The 19,405-nt window shown below is 40.2% G+C and overlaps 1 protein-coding gene across 1 annotated transcript in view; it reads right to left on the bottom strand.

Moving 5' to 3' along the window:
* The window catches only part of IFNGR1 (interferon gamma receptor 1), a 24,528-nt gene extending 5,349 nt beyond the window's left edge, over positions 1-19,179 (bottom strand). Inside the window, exons 1-5 of the mRNA XM_010844229.1 lie at positions 18,979-19,179; positions 7,189-7,303; positions 6,367-6,530; positions 4,842-5,014; positions 2,675-2,861 (exon numbers count right to left, since the gene is read on the bottom strand). Coding sequence (XP_010842531.1) covers positions 2,675-2,861; positions 4,842-5,014; positions 6,367-6,530; positions 7,189-7,303; positions 18,979-19,165 — 826 coding nt within the window. The 5' untranslated portion in view covers positions 19,166-19,179. The remainder of the gene's footprint in view (positions 1-2,674; positions 2,862-4,841; positions 5,015-6,366; positions 6,531-7,188; positions 7,304-18,978) is intronic.
* Positions 19,180-19,405: the final 226 nt, after the last annotated feature.

Below are 19,405 nucleotides of genomic sequence, written 5' to 3'. Positions count from 1 at the left end.
AAAAGGACATGTGTACCCCAATGTTGACTGCAGCACTATTTACAATAGTCAGGACACAGAAACAATCTAAATGTCCATCCACAGAGGAATGGATAAAGAAGATGTGGTAAGCAGTTACAATGGAATATTACTCAGCCATAAAAAGGAATGAAATTGGGTAATTTGTATAGATGTGGATGGACCTAGAATGTGTCATATAGAGCACAGTCAGAAAAACAAGGATTGTACGTTAATACATATATGTGGAATCTAGAAAATGGTACAGATGAAACTATTTCCATAGTAGGAATAGAGATGAAGACATAGAGAACAGACATGTAGACATGGAAGGGAAAGGGTGGGACAGACTTGGAGATTAGCCTGACATACTTAGACCACCATGTGTAAAACAGATAGCCAGTGGGAACCTGCTATAAGGTGCAGGAAGCTCAGCTTGGTGCTTGGTGATAACCTAACTGGGTGGGATGGGGGGTTGGTGGGGGTATATACACACACACAGTTGATTCACCATGTTGTACAGCAGAAACTAACATAGCAATCGTACGCCAACAAAAAAACAGAATAACTCTGGAAGTTACTAAAATAAATGCCTGTATCACACCTGTTAGAGGACATGAAAAAAATTTTTACAAAAGGAAAAGATAAAATAACCCCATAAGCAACACAGCACCCTGCTCAAAAGCACTGGAGTGGACAGGCAGAGAATGCTGCCTGCATATGAGCCACAGAGGTACCACTGTGCAGCCACCTGTCAGTCTGGTTTGTAACTCAGGATTTCTTTTTTTTTTTTTAATAAATCTGGGGTATTTGCATTATTTCAAATTTTATGCATTTTCTTACTCAAAACAGCATAACACAAACGGATATTAAATGCACTGCATCATTTTAAGTTATCTATTTGAAATCCTCACGTAACGGCCTAAAAGTTTTCAGTATTCATTTTAAGTGTTTGGTCTGATTCTTCAGGCTAGATTTTCATTCTTCGAAAAGAAATTACAAAATTTTTTGTACATTTTTAACCTAGGAAATATATTCTAAAAACACTTGAACACCGTAACATATACACACACACACACACGCACACGCCCAAAGATAGTCAGCAAAGTATGATTTATAAAGACAAATCGACAAGTTAATCCAAAAATTGAGAAACATTAAATATGATCTTTGGGCTTCCCTTGTGGCTCAGCTGGTAAAGAATCCGCCTGCAATGCAGGAGACCTGGGTTCGATTCCTGGGTTGGGAAGATCCCCTGGAGAAGGGAAAGGCTACCCACTCCAGTATTCTGGCCTGGAGAATTCCAGAGACAGTATAGTCCATGGGGTCGCAAAGAGTCAGACACAACTAAGCGACTTTCACTTCACTTCAATTCAAAATATGATCTTCATAATAAAATATTTTAGAGACATTAAAAATACTATTAATAAAGTATGTAAAATAAAATGAAAAAATATTTATAGCATATGCTTAGCATGTGTGCATGTGTTCAGTTATGTCCAACTCTTTGTGACCCCACGGACTATATTATATATAGTCCGCCAAGCTCCTCTGTCCATGGGATTTTCCAGGCAAGAATACTGGAGTGGGTTGCCATTTCCTACTCTAGGAGATCTTCCTGACCCAGGACCAAACCCACATCTCCTGTGTCTTCTGCACTAGCAGACTCTTTACCACTGAGTCACCTGGGAAGCCCCATATACTAAGTTCTATTTGTACTACAGCATGATCATGGCTACAAAGCAAAGAAAAAAATAGGATGGAAAAAACCCCACCAAACTGTGAATAATTGAATATTCATTTGGATGGCAGAACTACAGCTTTTGTTTCCTTCTGGCTTTTTATATTTTAAAAATTATCTATAATGAACTTTTAAATTTCATAACATCAAAAATAAGCCCGAAGTTTTGTTAAGGTACCTGCCAAATGAGAATGCCTGTTTAAGAAAATAATAATAAAATGAAAACATTTAAGAATGTGTTATAAAAATGACCTATAATCTATGATTTAAACCCATCTTTTTTTGTTTTTGGATGTTAATTTCCAGTGCTTGTCTAGTTCTCAGGTAACACAATTTTAGTCAGTGCACTACTGTTTAGTTTATAAACTTACTGTCCCCAGGAAGAATATTTTAATGGATATATAACATATTGCTATATCAGAGTAAGTAACAAACTGATGTTATGTCCTTACCCATAATCCTGAAATGCAGAAGTTTATGCACACAGCTTTATGTGTTACATTTTTCTTTCCTGGGTCAAAGGTCATCACATGGCTCTCTAAACTGGTTGTTTTGTATCTTTTAAGACTGAAAAATGGCCTTATTTTTAATTTTAAACTTCTCAGGAATGGAACTACTAAATATTTTTTGTAAAGAGCAGAGATGTACTGAAATTAAAAATCAACTCTTTTCACATTACCATTTTAGTGATCACTCCTTATACTGGGTTTCCCTGGAGACTGAATGGTAAAGAACGCACATGCCAATGCAGGGCATGTGTGTTAGATGCCAGGGTCGGGAATGTCCCCTGGAGAATATCCACTTCAGTGTTCTTGCCTGGGAAATCCCATGGACAGAGGAGCCTGCTGGGCTAGTCCACAGGGCCCCAAAGGAATCAAACACTACTTAGGGACTAAACCACAACCCTACATTTAGGAAAAAATTGTAACAACTTACCTTCTGTGTTGTTATCATCAGAAAAGGTAATACAAAGTTCATCAGACTTTTCAGTTGTAACAGCCCATGATTCTGAGACTCCTTCTGCTGAAACACAGTACTGAGAATTCAGTGAGGACACAGGAATATTTAAGAAGCACTGAGTCTCGTTACAATCCTCTTCCTTCGTGTACATTTTATCCGTAGTCTGGACAGAAGAAGAAAACAAAGAAAATGCATGGCACCTTTTACTTTGGGAAAAAAAAAAAATCACCATACTTATCCTGGTCGAACATTTGAAGAAAAACATAGACATGATGAGTGCTGAACATGTCTGAACATAGTGTTGATATTCATACAGTAAGTCAACCTGTTACTTCAACAAAGCATGATGCATGATGCTATAAATCCATTAAAATGTTCTTTATAGAGATTATAAATTTAAAAATTAAAATATAGATTATGAATATAAAAACTCAAATAGCAGGAATGTTCAGTGTTGGCTGTCAAAGCAACAAATGCTCACTGGTCCTATTTCTATAGTGCCTGAAACTGTGCTGATGTGAGAGACGAGCATGTCATAGGAAGAATAACCCAGGCATCCTGCCGGAGCATCTCTTACCAGTAATACATGGAAGGGACTGAAGCAATCTCTGGGAGCTTATTATTCATTCAACCAGCCACAGTGCACTGATCACTGTGCTAGGGCCTAAGGACACAAAGGTAAGAAGTGGTGCCTGACCTCCAGTAACTTATGATAGAGTGTACAGGAGACACAAGAAGGAAATGCGAGCGAGTGATGAGGACTGTAAGAGAAAGCCCCACTCTATGAAATGAGGAATAACCAGACCACAGAAGAGGAAACAGTCCATGCGGTCAGAAAAGACTTCAAAGGAGAGCTGATTTGCCAGCTGAATACTGAAGAATAAATAGAAATTCTCCAAAGCAGACAAGGTGGAGAAGGGCATTCTGCAAAAGAGCAGGGTACCTGCAGGAAACTAAGAACAGTAAGCAGTTCACCAGAGCACAAACGAAAATGAAGCTGGAAGGCTGGAGACATGTAGCTGGAAAGGATGCAAGAGGCCAAATCATGAAGGCCAAGGGGGCCATGTCACCGAAGATAATTTAGAAATGATTTTGTACTTAATGGGGACTTGTTAAAGGGTTTTAAGCAGTGAAGTAATGTGGTCAGGTACACACTTCAGAAAGACAACTCAGCTGGCAACCAAAGTGATGTTTCACAACCTAAATCAGATGTCCTTCTTCTCGTAACATCTTTCCATGACGCAAAATGACTCAGTGAGAAGAGTCAGATCTCTCCAATGTCTCAAGAGAAGTGGTCCCCAGTGAACTTTCCAGTGTCAGCTGCCCCAGTGCTCTGCCCAGCTGTGGTGCTCCCTTCGCATGCCTGGGTGCCTCTGCCAGGCTCTGCCTGAAACACTCTCCCCACGTACATCCAGGAGCTCACCTCCTAACCTCCCCCAGCCCTGGCTCCAGTAACACTTCCCAGCAAGGCCTGGCCACCCTGCTGGAAATCACTACTGCCCCACCCAGCTGCCCGGCCCTCCTCCCTGCTCTGTGGTTCTCCCACAATACTTATCACTGGAGCTTTGTCTGCACTGCTCACGGCTACTCCTAGGGCCTAAAAGGCACCAGGCATGTGCTTGACAAATGCTGTTAAGTAAAGGAATGGCAGTGCTGTGGACAGTGGATGCAACAGAAAAATTTTAGGCAAAGTGTGGGCTGCACGTCACTGCCAGGGTGCAGTCATGTCCTACAGAAGTATGGGTAGCTGCTTCTTTCAAAGACAGTGATTCCAATTAGAGCTTTGTATTACTTCACGTCACTACCAATGAGAAGAAAGGATTAAAGCTATCCTCATCTTACCAGTGGAGAAATGGAGATACACAGGTTAACAAATGGAGATACACAGGTTAACAGTCTAGATTAGAACCACACTGTTAAAAGAGGCAAAGAAAAAACTTAAAATGTATTCACGTGGCAAGTATTAAAGATTAACTCCAGTACTGAGTCCCTTCAATATATATTTCTTTTTTTCTTACTAAAACTGATGAGCCATGAGTCTTGACTGAATATTCATAAACATCTCTTTCATTTTACCACATACAAAACAATTTATGCAAACAGGAAAATTTCAGTGTAGAAAAAGATGAGATAGAACGCATACCTCGCTTCTATTGACGCTCACAAACACACTGTATGTGAATGTATAACAAGTATTTTCATCATCATACATAGCTTCTGGCTCTTTTCCATTTACAGTAATTAAAGGGTGAAATATATCAACAATGATTTGGTTTTCCTTCTTTCTGATACCCAGTTTAGGTGGTCCAACTTTCCCTGGGGGGTAGGGAACAAAAAAGAATTTGCATCAGCCTTGGAACTGTGATCCACAGCATATTACATAACATTACCAAACTCAATCCATCAACCTACTCTTTTCGTTGCTGTTGTTCTAAAGCAGGACTGCATTTAAATCGTTCCACAAACATCTAGAATATATTTTAACTGTCTTTAATGAATCTTGGTAAAAAGCCTTGACATAAAAGAAGCTCAATGAATTTATCTTTCCTTTATCTTTGATTCTATAGATTAAACATCATTAAACAGAACATGGTTTTTAAAATACATTTCAGAAAAGGCATTGTAATTATCTTTGAGTCCTCATCAAAACCCTTCGTATTTCCAGTGCCTATGGACACGGGGCATGAAGACTTCATAAAAGTTTGCAAAATACATTCAATTTTTACTACGAAAATCAGAACTAGCTATTCACCGATTCCATAATATTATTATTATGTCTTTGATGTCTGGAATTTGCAGGTGAACCATTTATCTATTCTTCCCATATTTACTGCACACCTACTATGTGCCTGACAGATCTGTTTTTACTCACCAATATACCCTAGGGCCTAGCATACTTTCTGGCACATAGTATGACCTTGATAAATCTGTGTGGGAAAAATCTGACATAACAGATAGTATAATTATCAGGGGACAGAAGCGTGGGATCTGGGGAATGAAACTACTTCAAGGGCGGGTAAAGGCAGGGCTTTTAGAAGAGACGAAGTAGGCACAAACCAGAAGGAAGGAGCAGACCCAGCCAGTGGCTGAAGTCACGAAGCATGGAAGCTGAACGAGGATTAAAGAGAAGCTAGAAGGCAAGGCATTAAGAGCTACAAGACTGGGAAGGAACCATGTGACTACAGACTTCTCTTACCCATGAGTGACGATATGAAAGCTACAAGGTAGGGTGTTAGCCAAAAAAGAAGAATGGGCCCTGAAGAGTCTGGAGCTTGAGGTGACAACGAAGATCAGGCAGATCATGGGAATGGGATGTCGGAAGCGTGAAGAACTGAAAAATCACTGTGATTGAAGAGATTATAGAGCTGTAAAATTTTTAATGTGTTAAATTAAAAATGTTAAATTTAATGTGTTAAATTGCCAGAGGCCTTGAGGGGAAGACTGAGGGCAGTTCTCAGGTCCTGAGAGCAGTTCTCAGGTTTAGAAGGGCAAAGTGATGGGTACCTCTTATCTTGTGGGGCTTGGGCGAAGAGAAGACAGGAACTCCCTATATTTCTCCAAATGTTCCTGAGGACATTGTGATAATTTTTAGCAACTGCTTATATAAGCAAATATATACAGAAGACACGAATGAAATTAAAATTCAGACATGTACACATTCTACTCACCTTCTTTGCATAAAATAAATTCTTTGGACTGTGCATAGACAGATTCTTCTTGTCCAACCCTGACTTTAACTCTACCCCAGACAGAACTTGATGGATCATTAATTACAGAAAAGATATTACAAGAATGATCAGAGGTATTGCAGGCATCAATCCATTTCCCGTCCCTAAAATAAAGAACACAAAGGTAACTTTTACTGTTAATACATGAACCGTCTCTGTCCGTGCTTTGCTGCTCATTCACAGCATGGAGCTGATAGAAAGAGATGAATAAGAACAGGATCAAGAAGCTAGATAAAGTGGGAAACTTTTACTCTTTGGGTAGAAAATCTGTAAAATCATTTACAATGAAGAGGCTCAATTCAGAATAAGACCTATATAAACCACATTCCACATGCAATTTAAAAAAATCTGTTCTTTAAACAAATCCAGAGTCCATTAACAGTCATAACTTATAGAATCCAACATATAATAACCCCTGACACTTGTCAAAAATTCTGTTGAAATTTTTCTTTCTACTTCATACATATACTATAGGAAGTAAGATGACTTGGCTGTTTTTAACACAGAACTGTAAGCTTTATTCGTCATGCCTTAACATGTCAGAAGTTGGTCATACTCCTCTACCCTAAATCTGACACGAAGAAGAACTAAGAGGCAGGAAATATTCTGAAAAGAACTAATTTGCATCCTTATTACATCTGGATGTTGTTAAGCAGTTCAGGCAGTTCTGCCACATGGGAAGGAATGATGACGGAAGAATCAGTTATGAGATGTGCAAAGGCCTTGGCAAAAACAGGATAAAAAGATAAAAGTGACACTCACTCATAGTTCATCACTTGTACGGTAAACATAGGACTCTGTAGTATAACAGGATAGTCCCAAAATATAACCGTGTTCAAGTTGTAGGCTTGTATTGTAACATTGGTTGGTGGTGGCACTACAAGAGATGCAAAAAGTAAGGATCATAGTGAGCAACAAACATTAACATTACAAAACCTTAACGGAAGAAGCCAAATATACACTTGAAGGATTCACCAGGATAGAAAATTTATTTAAATTAAGCGTTTCTAAAAATTAATTTTATTAAAGAATGTACAGAAGCATTCTAATTCATTTCAAATTACTGGAACAACATTGTGATATAAGGGACACACAAACACAGTATGAACAATGGTGGTTCCCAGGGGTGGAGGGAGGGGGAAACGTGGAATTGTGTCCAATGGGTACAAATTAGGCATGCAAGATTAGTAAGTTCTCGGTATCTGCTGTATACCCTTGTGCCTATAATTAACAAAACTGTATTGTTTACTTATAGGAAGACTCTTGACAGTCCTTGGACAGCAGGAAGATCAAACCAGTCCATCCTAAAGGAAATCAGTTCTGAATATTCACTGGAAGGACTGATACTGAAGCTGAAGCTCCAATACTTTGGCCATCTTATGTGAAGAGCTGACTCACTGGAAAAAAGTCTGATGCTGGGAAAGATTGAAGGCAGGAGAAGGGAGTGGCAGAGGATGAGATGGTTGGATGGCATCACTGATTCGATGGACATGAGTTTGCACAAACTCCAGAAGACAGTGAAAGACAGCTAAGCCTGGCGCGCTGCATGCAGTCCAGGGGTTGAAAAGTTGTACAGACTTAGTGACTGAACAACAACAACTGCTGTATTTAAAATGTTTTTTATGAGTGTAGATCTCAAGTGTTTGTACCACAATAAAAAATGTGGCATATACATATAATGGAATGTTACTCAGCCTTAAAAACGAATACAATGATTCTGACACCTGTTGCAACGTGGATTATCCTTGAAGACATTATGCTAATTGGAATAAGTCAGATACAAAAGGACAAATACTGTATGATTCCACTAATATGAAGCATACAAAATAATCAAATACATTGAGACAGAGACTAGTACGGTGGTTATCAGGGGCGGGTGCGGGGGTAGGAGACAATGGGGAGTTAATGTTTAATGGGTACAGAGTTTCATATGTGATCACGAAAAGTTCCAAAGATGGAGTGCTGGCTGCACAACAATGTTAATATACTCAATGCTACTGGACTGCACATTTATAAGAAGAACAATGGTAAATTTTACATTATATATATTCTACCACAGTAAAACACAATTGACTTAAAAAAATACTAATATAGTATAAGCAACACACTGCTAGAATATTTTAGGAGTTTTTATCAATAATCGCACTGCAATTACAATTGCACTGCAATAATAATCTTCAATTCGTTTAATCACTAGAATTTTCTCTATCTGGTACCAAAGATTGTATTCAATGGCTAGAGAAGAACTGGCCATAAGTGGGATGGTCAATTTCAGTCTAAAGTGCTACCTGGGCTCTCAAACCTCCACTCAGCACTGTTACACACCTTTACTGCCTTTTCTCCAGCACAGCAATAGATACTGAACGACTGCCTGACGGAGCCATCAAGCAGTCCAGTTTCGTCAGCAGCTTTTTTCAAAACATACCCTATATTTCCTTCTGCCTTTGCTCTTTTAAACCATTTTAGAAAATGTCTGTTGATAAGATGTACAAGTGTCACACAAGAAAATCGGCAGAAGTCATTTTAACATCTTATATTCAAACTCTACCACAACCATTATCTAGTTACTAAAAGCTGCCATTTCTTCCCCTGCTGGGTGTAAATGGTTATCGTCTACCACCCCACAGAAAACTGAACACACACCTCCCTTCCTCCTTCTCTTTCTCTCCCCCTCTCCTTTCTTGCCCTTCTCTGTGAACAAACATGAAGGTATAGAGTTAGCAATATGACCTGAAATGTAAGACCATTCAATCCTACCTATCTAGAAAACTCCATCAAACATGATCTGCTTGTACAGCTAAAATAAATAAATGAATAGCAATGTGGTTAGGTGCAGTGGCTTCCAAACATAACTTGTCACCCTAAAAACCTCAAAGAGAGCCAAAAGTTTATACTTTTAAAAAATGTATTCCAGATAATAATGATAATCACTTAGATTTATACTGACTTGTTTGTTGCTTATTCACTAAGTTGCGTCTGACTCTTTGTGACCCCATAGACTGCAGTCCGCCAGGCTCCTCTGTCTATGGGATTTTTCAGGCAATACTGGAGTGGGTTGCCATTTCCTCTCCAAGGGGACTGTCCTGACCCAGGGATCAAACCTGCATCTTCTGCACTGCTGGAGGATTCGTTACCACTGAGCCACTAGGGAAGCCCTATACCCAGTAGCCTTATACCTAGTAGACTGTTCTAATAAGAAATATATTCCCTAGGTTAGACCTTAAGAAATCTGGATTCTTTCCTTGCTATATTACTAAAGAGTTGTTTCAGAATCCCTCACCTGTCAAGTAAGGTGTTAATTTCACATACACAGGATATTTGCTTACTGCTGAAGAAAACACCTACTATATTTTTTCCCAAAACAAAAATTCCAATATTTGAAGCCAAACTGGTACACTGTCTTAATTTACAATTATTTAGCAATTGCATTATTGTTTCAAAGCAGAACACAGATCAAGAGTTATTTAGGTAAAAAACACAGTGTGTGCCTGCATGCTTAGTCACGAAGTCATGTCTGGCTTTTTGCAACCACCTGGACTGTAGCCCATCAGGCTGCTCTGTCTATGGGATTTTCCAGGCAAGAATACTGGAGTCGGTTGTCATTTCCTCCTCCAGAGGATCTTCCCGATCCAGGAATCAAACCTATGTCTCCTGTACTGGCAGGCAGATTCTTTACTGCTGAGCCACCTAAGGAAGCCCTCAAGGACAGTGTGATTCTATTGTCATACCCCGACCCCTTTTTTATTTTTCCCTTTATATCAGTGGTTTTCCACAAGAGGTGCTATGTCCCCTAGGGATATACGGCACTGTCTAGAGACAGTACGGTTCTCCTAAGGGTGTGGTGCTGGTGGGGTTCTACTCGCATCTAAGGGACAAAGGCTGGGGATGCTGCTGATATCCTGCAACACACAAGACAGCCCTCCACATTTTGGCAGTCAAAAATGCCATCAGTGCCGAACACTGAGAAACCCTGCCTTATCATAATTTTAGGAATCGTTTTTATTTAAGAAGAAAATTAATTTAAAGACAGAATGGAATTCAAAATCACCCCACACCTGTCAGAATGGCTATCATCGAAGTCTATAAACAACAAATGTTGGTAAGCATGTGGAGAAAAGGAAACCCTAGTATACACTGTTGGTGGGAATGCCAATCAGTGCAGCCTCTATGGAGAACCGTATGAAGGTTTCTTAAGAAACTAAAAATAGAACTACCATATGATCCAACAATTGCACTCCTGGATATATACATATATCTGAGGAAAATAAAAACACTAACTTGAAAAGATATATGTACTCCAATGTTCACAGCATCATTATTTACAAAAGCCAATATATGGAAGCAACTCAAGTGCCCAAAAATGGATGAATGGATAAAGAAGATATGGTGTTTGTATGTGTATATATAACATACATATATGCATATATACACACACATACACAATGGAATACTACTCAGTCACAAAAAATGAATGGCATTTTGCCATTCGCAGCAACATGTTTGGACCTAGACTGTATTATGTTTAGTGAAAAAAGTTAAAACACTGTATATCATCACTTACATGTGCAACCTAAAATCAAATGGATGACTGTATCAAAAAGAAACAGGCTCACAAATATAGAGAACAAACCAGTGGTTACCAATGGTATGGTAGGAGTAAGAGAGGAGTAGGGGATTAAGAGGCACAAACTACTACGTCTAAAATAAATAAGCTACAAGAATACACTGTACAGCACAAGGAATATAGTTGATTAATAAGTTTAAATGGAATACAATTTAAAAATATTGAATCACTGTTATATACCTGAAAGTAATACTGAAAATTAACTACACTTCAATAAAAAATAAAAGACAAACAGAATTTTTTGATAAACTAATACGTTTTACACTTCCTGCTCAGCAAATAGCCTTGGTGTCTCTTGAAATCTCTAATTTCCATATTATTCACCAAAGTAGTAGAACACTTTGTACCTAAAGATTGAAATTATGAAGTTGGAATGATGTCTCATGTTCAAATACTCAATATGCCCTTTAACCTGTAGCCAGTGATCAGACAGCATTTTTCTACTTTTCCTTTCTGGAATAATGTTGATGGCTTTTGGTATCTATCATCACTGGTTCTCTAAGCAATTTTCTTGCAGGTAGTCAGGAAGCACTGGACTTGCCAGATTTCGCCCTGGTGTTAGTCGAGTTCCTGTGGCCATACACAGCAGGGTGGACTGAGCCCTCCTTAACAGGGCTCCTTCCTCTATGGTGTGTTCACACCTCAGCTTCATGAAGCAACCTGTCTCAAACAGTTTACTTTCTATGGTTGAGAAGGAAATTAAAGGCATCCCCCTCTAGGGTCAATTCAACATTAATATCAAATATCAATCACACATATAAATGTAATTTTGCAATTACATAAGAAACCTAATGTTAAGAAAATTCGTAATAAATCAGAACGTCCCTCAGATGCCATTTCTTAATTTTAGCATCTTTTGCTGCTCTTGTTGTTCAGTCTCAAAGTTGTGTCCAACTTTTTGCGACTCCATGGACTGCAACACTCCAGGCTTTCCTGTCCTTCACTATCTTCCTGAGTTTGCTCAAACTCAGGTCCATTGAGTTGGTGATGCCATCCAACCATCTCATCCTGTCACCTCCTTCTCCTCCGCCTTCAGTCTTTCCCATCATCAGGGTCTTTTCCAATGAGTAAGCTCCTTGCATCAGGTGGCCAAAATATTGGAGCTTCAGCATCAGTCCTTCCAATAAAAATTCAGGGTTGATTTCCTTTAGGATTGACTAGTTTGATCTCCTTTCAGTCCAAGGACTCTCAAGAGTCTTCTCCAACATCACACTTCAAAAGCATCAATCTTTGGCGCTCAGCCTTCTTTATGGTCCAACTCTCAAATCCATATATGACTGCTAGAAAAACCATAGCTTTAACTATATTGACCTTCGTTGGCAAAGTGATGTCTCTGCTTTTTAATACACTGTTTAGGTTTGTCATAGCTTTTCTTCAAAGGAGCAAATGTCTTTTAATTTCGTGACTGCAGTTAGTAGCTGAGAATTTACAAACCATCAGGTCCTGGTTTCTTTTAACAGTCCTTCCCTTGATTACTCTCTCTAACCTTGTATTTTACAGTAAGAAATAAAAAGACACCACATGGCGCCTTCAATCTGCTTGGAAACCTCCTTTGCTAGGTCACTGGGCTCACCAGGCACATATCCTACTTTCCCTGCTATTAAAGGTGATGGTGGTGTTAAGTTTCCTGCCACTATGTAACAAGGATCCTTTCACAGTTTCCAGTAAAGACAAGTCCTTCACTTCCTTTTAAGTACCTTTTAAAAAATTATTCCCAGTAGGAATATGTATGTACCCAATCTGAAATTAGTTTCTGCATTTGAGGGAAAGGCATATAGAAATAAACCTATGTACTAGAATATAAAATAAAGTGCAATTTATATTTAAGAGGTTACTGAATGATACATTATGAAATACAAACAGCAGCAGACTTATGTTGCATTCATCTTTAGAGTGAATCAAATATTTCCCAAAATTTAAGTAAAAGCTTGGCATGATTAGACTAGGACAAGGACTTAAATCACAGCTTTCAAAGCAATCAAGGCAGGTAGTAGGAAAAGAGGTTTCAATGGATTCTAAAACACAGAAATTACTTACTAGATTATAGGAGAGACTTTTGAATATTTACATCAAAGGATGTAACCTGTGGTTTTAATGCTACAGAAGAGAAACCATGTGGTGATCAGACATCTGCTTTTGTCATCCTTGCCAAAATCACATGATAAAGTAGACATGAGCAGTGTTCTCCTTAAGTTTCAGAATTTTGTAACCTAAAGTTTAAATGGTTACATAATCAGCTTAAAATAATTGAGGCTTACAGCTAACTTCTATTCATAATGAATGTACTCTATGTCAATAAAAATATGTGTAGAAATAGCAAGAGAATGGAGTTAAAGGAGTATCTCATGAAGTAGCATCATCTTACAGATGTCCCCATCTCTTAGAAATGCCCAGAAGTTTTCTGTAACACATGTTGTTTTCGGAAATGGGTTTAGAGTCCTTGTAGCATTATATCTGGCATTATACAACCCAGAGTCAAGTTCAGCTCTGTTTTAAGATCTGCTTCCCCAAACTCCTCTAGAGCTAGCAGCTGAAGGTTAAACAAAATCAAACAAAGGAGGGAGGAATCACTTTTCATAACATTCTAATTACAACACAGATAAAAAGGAGAGATCTGGTTACAGCGGATTGTTTCCTGGTGATAAGATATGCAAAAAAGAGCAAGGATATGAAAAAACAGCAAGGGAAAGGACAGAAAAGACAAATGAAGTTCAGCACGTGGTGAAGCCCTGCCACTAGATGGGGCAATGGAGGTGTCACCGAAGCCCCTAAACCAGTAGCTAGGACAGCTCTATGATCCTCACTGGGAAAGGCAGCAGGGGGGAAGCACATCATTACAGACACCTCCAGATTTCCTTTGCAGGGACGGTGATAGGGGTGCAGGCAGCCTCCTATGCACCATCCCGTAGCCTCTGAAAGCATCTGTGCTTCGACCGAAAGACGGACAGTCACAGTAGTTCGACGATTTTTACATAATAGCATTCAAAGACAAAAAAATTATGTGAGTGCGTGTGAGCATGGTCAATCATATTTGACTCTGCGACCCCATGGACTGTGGCTCACCAGGCTCCTCTGTCCATAGGATTTTCCAGGCAAGAATACTGGAGTGGTTGCCATTTCCTCCTTCAGGGGATCTTTCCAACCCAGGGATCAAACCAGCATCTCCTGCACTGCAGGCAGATTCTTTACCACTGGGTCATCTGGAAAGCCCCAAAAGTTGTGTACATCTAAATGCAAAACAGAACTCTGCACTCCATGGACACCATTCGACTATCTGCTCACAATCTCTCCAGGGGAAGGACAAACAGAAGCATAAAGAGGTTAAGGAGACAGTGGCCAGTAAGTAAGTTGTTTTGGAGGATTCAAAGTCATCTGACACTACAACTCAAAAACAAACTAACTTAAAGCATCTAGACTTTTTTTTTGAGTGAGCAACTCTCAAAATATCTAACAACTTCCTCATGTTAAAGATGTGGGGTTATGGACATTTTCACAAAGGTTTCTTCTTACACAGCAAAATAAGAAATGACATGAGAAATCCAGGCAGAAAAAGGGAAAAACATCAAGACTTCTGCATTCTTTTCAGAATATATTTATGATTATGATCTATCTACTGGTTTTACGATGCTGATAAAATAACTTTTTCTTAGGGCTTTCCAACTTCTTCTCTTAGCAAATATTGATAGCACCATCCTCTAAATTTAAGCTGAATAAAGACATTTAAGAATTCTTGCACATGGTGTTTCAAGCATTCATAAAAGTTTAAAAACTGAAACATTTAAATATTGGGAGGCTTTGAAAGGAATCCTATCTATCACTTTGTGAAACAAAAGGAAAAAATGATCCTATTTAAAATTCCTTCTATTATTTCCTTGTACCTTCGTAAAAAGGGTGTTAGAACTAAGGGTTCAAGTGAGTTCATTAAAATATTTCAGGTCTGTTTCACCTTCCAGAGTTCCTTAGCTCTAGTGTCCTTGAAGTTTTCTCTTCCTCCTGTCTGCAGGTTTTATCACTCACTCTCTCTTCCTTAAAATATAAGACCCAGAAGTAATGTAACTGATGTGAATGAAATACTTTTCTGAAGGATGGTTCTATCAAATCGTGGCTTACACTTAATTTGTAATGAACTAAAACTCCCCAGGTCTTTCACAGAAACCACAACCAAATTAGGGCTTATCCAATAAACTTCTTCCCAGACACTTTTCTGATCTGAAATGCAGCACTGTAATATTGTTCCTGTTTATTCAATTTCATCTAGTTGGGTTTGCTTGGCATGCCAATAAAATTCTAATTGAACCAGGTCCACCTAGTCCATGAGAGAACTCATTTCTCAAGACTAATTCTCATTTGGACTGATAAACTCTAAGTTGAGAAATAGTTTAGGAACAGAAAAAATTAAACAGGACTTTTCAATCTTAGGAAGAATGGGAATACGTTGGAACAAGGAGTTAGTCAGGGAGCTTATTTTAAATTTTTCATATTGATCTGGATGAGTTTGTTTTTAAAGCTGACACAATTTCTCATTCATAACTAAAACAATGCAATATTTAAAATATATATTTGTGAAAATGATGCACATAATGGAATGACAGTCACCAACATATATGAAATATTTACTGGACAAGCTGTGAGCTCAACTTTGTTATGCATTATCTCAGTTAAACACCACAACCGTCCTAGAAGGGAGGTAGTATTTACATCTTTTTACCGAAAAGAGAGGGGAAAAAAAAAAAGCTTAGAGAAGTTACTCAAAGACTTGACAGTGTGCAAAGTTTTGTTGGTTTTAATTAATAAAAGCTGTGTAAGCATCATCTTTGTGATAGTTTACTAAAAGTGGGGAAAAAATATAAATAGAAACTGGAGATAATTGTTTTCTGATGACTTCATAAGCATTTGCTTCAAGTAATTTTGCCTAATTTATTACACTATCACAATTACAAGACAGTCACTGAAAATCTGAACAATATACTAAATTATTTATTTAGAATGGACATGATTGAAATGGATATCTAGTATTGGGATAATCTAAAACAAAGACACTCCCTTAATAAGAAAATTACAAGTAACTGATTCCTTTTTGTCAGGAACTCATTTCATTCTGGCTCATCTTTCATTTTGATTCTTTGTCCAATTAAAATGGAGCCATTAATTATCCATTTAGCTCAGTCTTTAAAGGGGTTATTTCTCTCTTGAGTTCTTTAGGTTTTCTTTTATATAGAACCAAAATGTGGATCTTTCAAAAACCCATATAAATCATGGATCACAATAAAATGAAAACAAATTATTAACACCCTCTTCAATAAATATAATTGAAATGCACTGATTTAAGCATTCTAAATCTCTGAAATACATATAGAATCTAAAGTAATGAAAACTCTCAGCACACCCAGAGCATTACCTAAAGTCAGAGAATGAACAGCTAATAATCAAGTGGAGAAGGTGTTAAGAGCCTCACTCCTGTTTTAAAGCAGTCTGCTCTTCAGATAATACCCAGAGTGGAAGAACAAACTGGAAAAAGGTAGCTGACACCTGTGGTTATACAATGCTCAAGTACAGAAGGCCACAGATCTTCCTATGGAGAAAGGCAGGCAATCCTCCTCCCAGGGCTGGTATCAAGAACACAGGAACTGTGTAGTCCCAAGGGGCCCATGGTCAGGAGGCCTCCGGTCTCAGAAGGAAGGGCCTTGTACTTGGTTTACTGCTCTGCCCTAGCCAGGAACCTCAGTCACTCTCTTCCTCTCTTCCCACATCCAGTCATCCCCAAGTTATGCTCTCTATTCTGATTTTTTCTTTTCCATTTAAACTTACCACTGTCTTCTCCCAGACTTGAGTAGCAGCCTCCTATGTGGCATCCCTCCTTTGAATCTATCTCAAAACTATCCTCTAAGATGAATGGTCTTTCTAAATGGCGTATCTGATCCTGCCTAAAATCACTGATCTCCTGAAAATAATCTCATGGCTACCCACTGATTTGAGCAAGAGTGAGCCTGTTATCTTGTTGGCTCAGCACCTGTACTTCTTTCAGGAACATTATGGCTCTCCCTCTCGGGATTCTCCTACTGTTACCACCTGCAACAGTATCCTTCCCATAGCTGGCACCTGATCCAAGCTGGGCAAATCGGAGCCTTCTTCTGGGATTTTTCCAGGGTGGAGGAAGCTGCAAGATGTCAAAATCCAAAAGCCTATCAACATCCATGATTCCTGCCAAGTAGAGAAGGCTGCCAACAGCCAAAGTCAGTAATAAAAAATGGAGGGTCTTGGCACTTTGAGTTTCTGGTTCAGCCGACATCTCTACGTTTCTGTTTTAACTCTGGTTTGGATTCTCTGAGCCAATAAACTCCTCTTTTTGTTGAAGTGAGCTGAAGCTGTGTTTCTGTCCTTTGCTGTTACACATGACAAGGCATTTCATTAACTGGTTCCTACCAACCAACTGGTTCCTAAACAACAATTTTGCTGTTGTTGTTAGTCGCTCAGTTGTGTCTTTTGAGACCCCATGGACTGTAGCCTGCCAGGCAGCCTCTGGCCATGGAATTCTTCAGGCAAGGATACTGGAGTGGGTTGCCAGTCCCTTCTCCAAGGGATCTTCATGACCCAGGGATCAAACCCAAAATGCTTAAATTATTCCACAAATTCAACTTGCTGTTTCAGAGCCCTTCCTCTGCACACATAAGTCTCTTTGCACCTTCAGCTCCAACTCTGGAGTCACCTTCTCAGTGAAATCTTCCCTGATTCCCCTGCTGAGTCAGGCATCCATGTCTTGCTTTCCAGTAAACTATGTGTAAGTTCTGGCTCTTATCACCATGGACTGAAACTGCTCTTATGGGTGACCAACTTGCCCTAGTAATGGCAGAGGACAGAGTTAAGTACTTCGGACTCTGGAACCCAACTGCCAAGCTTCCCAGTGAATAGCAGCAATTTAGTAGATTCCATGCCTCAATTTCTCATCCATAAATAAGAGCTAGAACAGCGTCTACTTTACAGGACGTTTGGGAAATGATGTGATAAGAACTTACAACAGAGCCCAATAACTGTTAGCTATACCATCAGGATCCTTGAAGGCAAAAACTGAAGTTATTTTTGTCTTTCCAACACAAATGGCGCAATGTCTCTTCCAAGGAATGACTTAACTATTTGTTTGCTTGACTTCTAAAGAGCAAGCCAAAGGAGAGCGGGATACGAAGGGATCGCACCTAACAAGTGTCACAGAGGAAGTTATTACACAGGTGCAGACCCGGAGTTCGCCAAGGGTAAAGGAGGCGGGGTCGCCCTGACCCCTTCCAGGCAGCTGCTAATCGCATACACAGAGGAAACGCTCAAGAATGCCCCGCTTTCCTATAATCTAGGTTTGCCCCTTTTGCAGAGTTTACTGATTTCACCGGAGCTCCTAATTATCACTACACTGAGCTTTAGAAAAATATGTTTCCCGGGAAATCTCTTTAAGCAGGCGGAGATAAAGGAGGAACTGAGGTCTGCCAAGAGACCTACTGCCGGACAAACGGACTCGAGAGTACATGCCCTGAACCACTTCCAGACTCGCATGTAAGACGGCCACTTAACTGCCTTTTAATAATTCTCAGCTGGCGAAAGAACGTCTAAGGATTTGGGGCCGACCTTACGAATATTTAAATCATGAGCTGTGGCCACAGTGTGCAACTGCTCACCAGGTAACTCACTTATTTAAAAACGAATGAAGAAAACGCGTTTTGTTTCGGCAACCGCGGAAGAGGGCAGAAAAAGGGAACTCCGCTGCAAACCGCGGAGACTCGGCGTCACCTTCCCAGCGGCCGCCCCCTTAGGACCCGAAGCCGCCGCCGGGCGTCGAGAACCGCCGCGGGCGCGGCCCCGACCCCGGGCGGGGCTTCCTGGCCGGTGGGGCTCCCTCCTTTCCCGTCCCCACCCGCCTGCGGCCCTGCCGCGAGCGACAGTACCCGAAGAAAGTCCTGGATTCGCGGCGCTCATCTCAACCCAGCTTCCGGTCAGCAAGACAGGGACGAGGAAAAAGAGGAGAGCCATGTTGCTCCAGACTAACGCGGGCGCTGCCCAGCACCACGGCGGGTATACACCCGCGCGGACCTCGGGCTTAGGTCTTGCGTCACTTCCTCCGCCGAAAACCATCCCTCCAGCGGAGGCGGGGCGTGGACGGGAAAGTGGGGCGCGGACAGGGAGGCCGAGACCAGGACTGGGCGGCCAACCTGGCCAGGAGGCGGGGCCAGGGCCGGGAGGCGGGGCCTGGGCGGGGAGGGCGGCCTGCGTGGGGGTAATTAGGGCTCCTGAGGGGAGGCTGAGGTGGCCTAGGAGGTTGAATCGGGTAGGCGAGCTGGAATACAGCGGGAAGTCAAAGAGAGGTCGCCTCTG

The sequence above is a fragment of the Bison bison genome, unplaced genomic scaffold (genome assembly GCF_000754665.1).
Source record: "Bison bison bison isolate TAMUID 2011002044 unplaced genomic scaffold, Bison_UMD1.0 scf7180017864198, whole genome shotgun sequence".
In the NCBI taxonomy this organism is placed as follows: Eukaryota; Metazoa; Chordata; class Mammalia; order Artiodactyla; family Bovidae; genus Bison; species Bison bison.
Note: the sequence above shows the minus strand (reverse complement) of the source record. Positions and strands in the feature narration are given on the sequence as shown.